This window comes from Centruroides sculpturatus, unplaced genomic scaffold (assembly GCF_000671375.1).
Source record: "Centruroides sculpturatus isolate CEXI.00-Female unplaced genomic scaffold, Cexi_2.0 scaffold84, whole genome shotgun sequence".
NCBI classification, from domain to species: Eukaryota; Metazoa; Arthropoda; class Arachnida; order Scorpiones; family Buthidae; genus Centruroides; species Centruroides sculpturatus.
In genome coordinates this window covers 582,392-584,624 of record NW_019384316.1, presented here as the reverse complement: position 1 = coordinate 584,624, position 2,233 = coordinate 582,392, and the positions used below count along the sequence as shown (strand labels likewise).

The window sequence follows — 2,233 nt, the reverse complement described above, 5'->3', positions numbered from 1 at the left end:
TTTAGATCGGTTAAAAAGTTTAAAAGTTTATAGATAAACATGCACAATTTCTTGTTACGAAAGATTGTNTGAATTTAAATTATTTAAAGAGTATGGCAATTAATTTATAAACTTTATAATAATAGAAGAAGAATATATTGTTTTAGAATAATTAAATACATAATTGTTAGAGGTAAATTGAAATATCTCTTTTACTACGATGAAGTTAGAATGAAAATTCCTATTAAACAATATGGAAGATTCAAATTTCTCTAAGAAAATTTTGCATGGAGTCTCTCTAACTAGAGATGTTTCCAGTTATGCAGAATTTGGAAAGAAAAATCTCCAAGATATTAACAGGAATAATTTCTGTAAAGACTCTTTTAAACGAAAAGAAAATATAACAGAAAAGAATTCAAATGTCTACAATGTAAATGAATATTTTGCATCAACACCCAATCGAGAGATTTATCAATCTTCGAAGTATTCGTGGAAAAGAGATTATGGACTTTCATCAGACGACAGCGAAGAAAATCTGATAAAAGATGAAATATATAAGACAGATACGAAATATAATAAAAAATTTACAAGATACCAGAATGGTTCAACGAGAGAAGAAAGAGAATTATCGACGACAGATTTAAATATTCTCATCAACGACACAGAAAGGAAAATGCCTGAATTTGTAGAGAGTTTTAAAGTTTTCTCTAATAAAATTGAATCTATACCAAATTATATGGATAATAGAAGAAAAGAGGAAGAAAAATACGATAAAACAAAAGAAAAATTAAGCATTAAAACGAAGAAATTCATAATAGAAAAAAATCGTTTGAAGAAAAACGTTTCTCATCTTCAAAAGGATTCCAAGAGGCTGGAGGATGAAGAAATTTCGGAAGTTAAAAAGAAAAGCGATCAATTACACGAAAAAATTAAATCATTGAATGCAAAACACATGAAAACCATCGATCAAATAGAGAATTTAGAAAAGATTGCTAACAATGAATATGAACAATGCTATAATACGTCCCAGAATGACTTGTTGAAGATGATAGATGAGTTGAGAAAAGAGAATGAGAACTTGAAAACGTGTTTGGATAATTTCATTACAGATGCAATCCGAGCCAACAATGCTTTGATAAGTAAAATAAAAGCCTCACAAAAATCTTCCAATAAGCTGAATCGTTTAGTACAAGAAACGAGAAGAAAACTTTATTGTAAATGCGAAGAAATTAATAAAATTAACGAAGAAATTTCAAGTCATAGAGATAAAAGCGATCGAATTAAGAGAAAATTAGACGACATAAACGAATACGTCGAACAGTTAAAAAGGAATATCGATAATATAGATAAACAGAACGAAACAGATGAAATTCTTAGAGAAATGAATCAATTCATTCGAAATGTCGACATCAACGAAGAAACTTTATCGGAGGAACTTATAGAAACGAATGTAAAGGAGAAACTAGGTCAGATTTTTAAAACTCTTAAAGAAGAAAAGCAGAATATAAAGGCAACAACTAGATATATACAAAAATTGCAGAATAATATACAGAACGAAGACAAAAGGTTAAAGAAACGAAATGTTAAAAAGTTTGGAAGAGAAAATAAAATTTATTGGAAGAAAAAACTCGACAGATTAAACCAGAATATGGAAGATTTCGAAGAAGTTACAGACAAATCTATAATTGATGAAGAGGAAAGGAGAAAATATTTGAAAACCGTGGATTATCACGTAATAGACAAAGAAAAAGGGAGTATTAAATTTCCGAAACGATTCATTTCCAGCCATCCAACAACTGCAAGTGTATCGACAATGACTGAAGTGTATACTTTAGATGACATCACAACGATCGAAGGAGAAGATTCGAATAAGGAAGAACAAACGAGACACATAGATAATTCGAAACAGATTTAAATTTCGAATGGTTTCTAAATAAATTCAATAAAAATATGATATTCTGTTGGGTCTTTTTATATCTTTATAATTTAATTTCATTGATAAAAGGGGCACGTTTTAATTTGAATTAATTAATGATGGGTTCGAGCCATTTCTTTTATTTAAGGAAGACTAAAAAAACTACGTTAAAAATGAATGAAATGTTAACTTTATTCTTTTACCATTCCATTTTATAAATTGATTTTCGGGTATTATTCTTCTTGAAAAAAAGACTTGTAAGCACTAATTTCTTTAAATGTACATCAAGTAATTGAATACAATCAATTTATACTCATGATAAATTCTCTTGGATCTAAT

At 28.2% G+C, this 2,233-nt stretch overlaps 1 protein-coding gene across 1 annotated transcript; it reads left to right on the top strand.

Annotated features, from left to right (window-relative positions):
• Positions 1-232: 232 nt before the first annotated feature.
• LOC111623320 (interaptin-like) lies at positions 233-1,894 on the top strand. Its single transcript, XM_023365859.1, has 2 exons — positions 233-664; positions 815-1,894. Exons 1-2 carry the CDS (start codon positions 233-235, stop codon positions 1,892-1,894), a joined length of 1,512 nt encoding a protein of 503 aa, XP_023221627.1.
• Positions 1,895-2,233: the final 339 nt, after the last annotated feature.

Coding starts and splice junctions, on each gene's coding strand:
- LOC111623320 (XM_023365859.1), top strand. CDS start 233: ATGGAAGATTCAAATTTCTCTAAGAAAATTTTGCATGGAGTCTCTCTA. Junction 665..814: donor AAAGGAAAATGCCTGAATTT/GTAGAGAGTTTT, acceptor AATCGTTTGAAG/AAAAACGTTTCTCATCTTCA.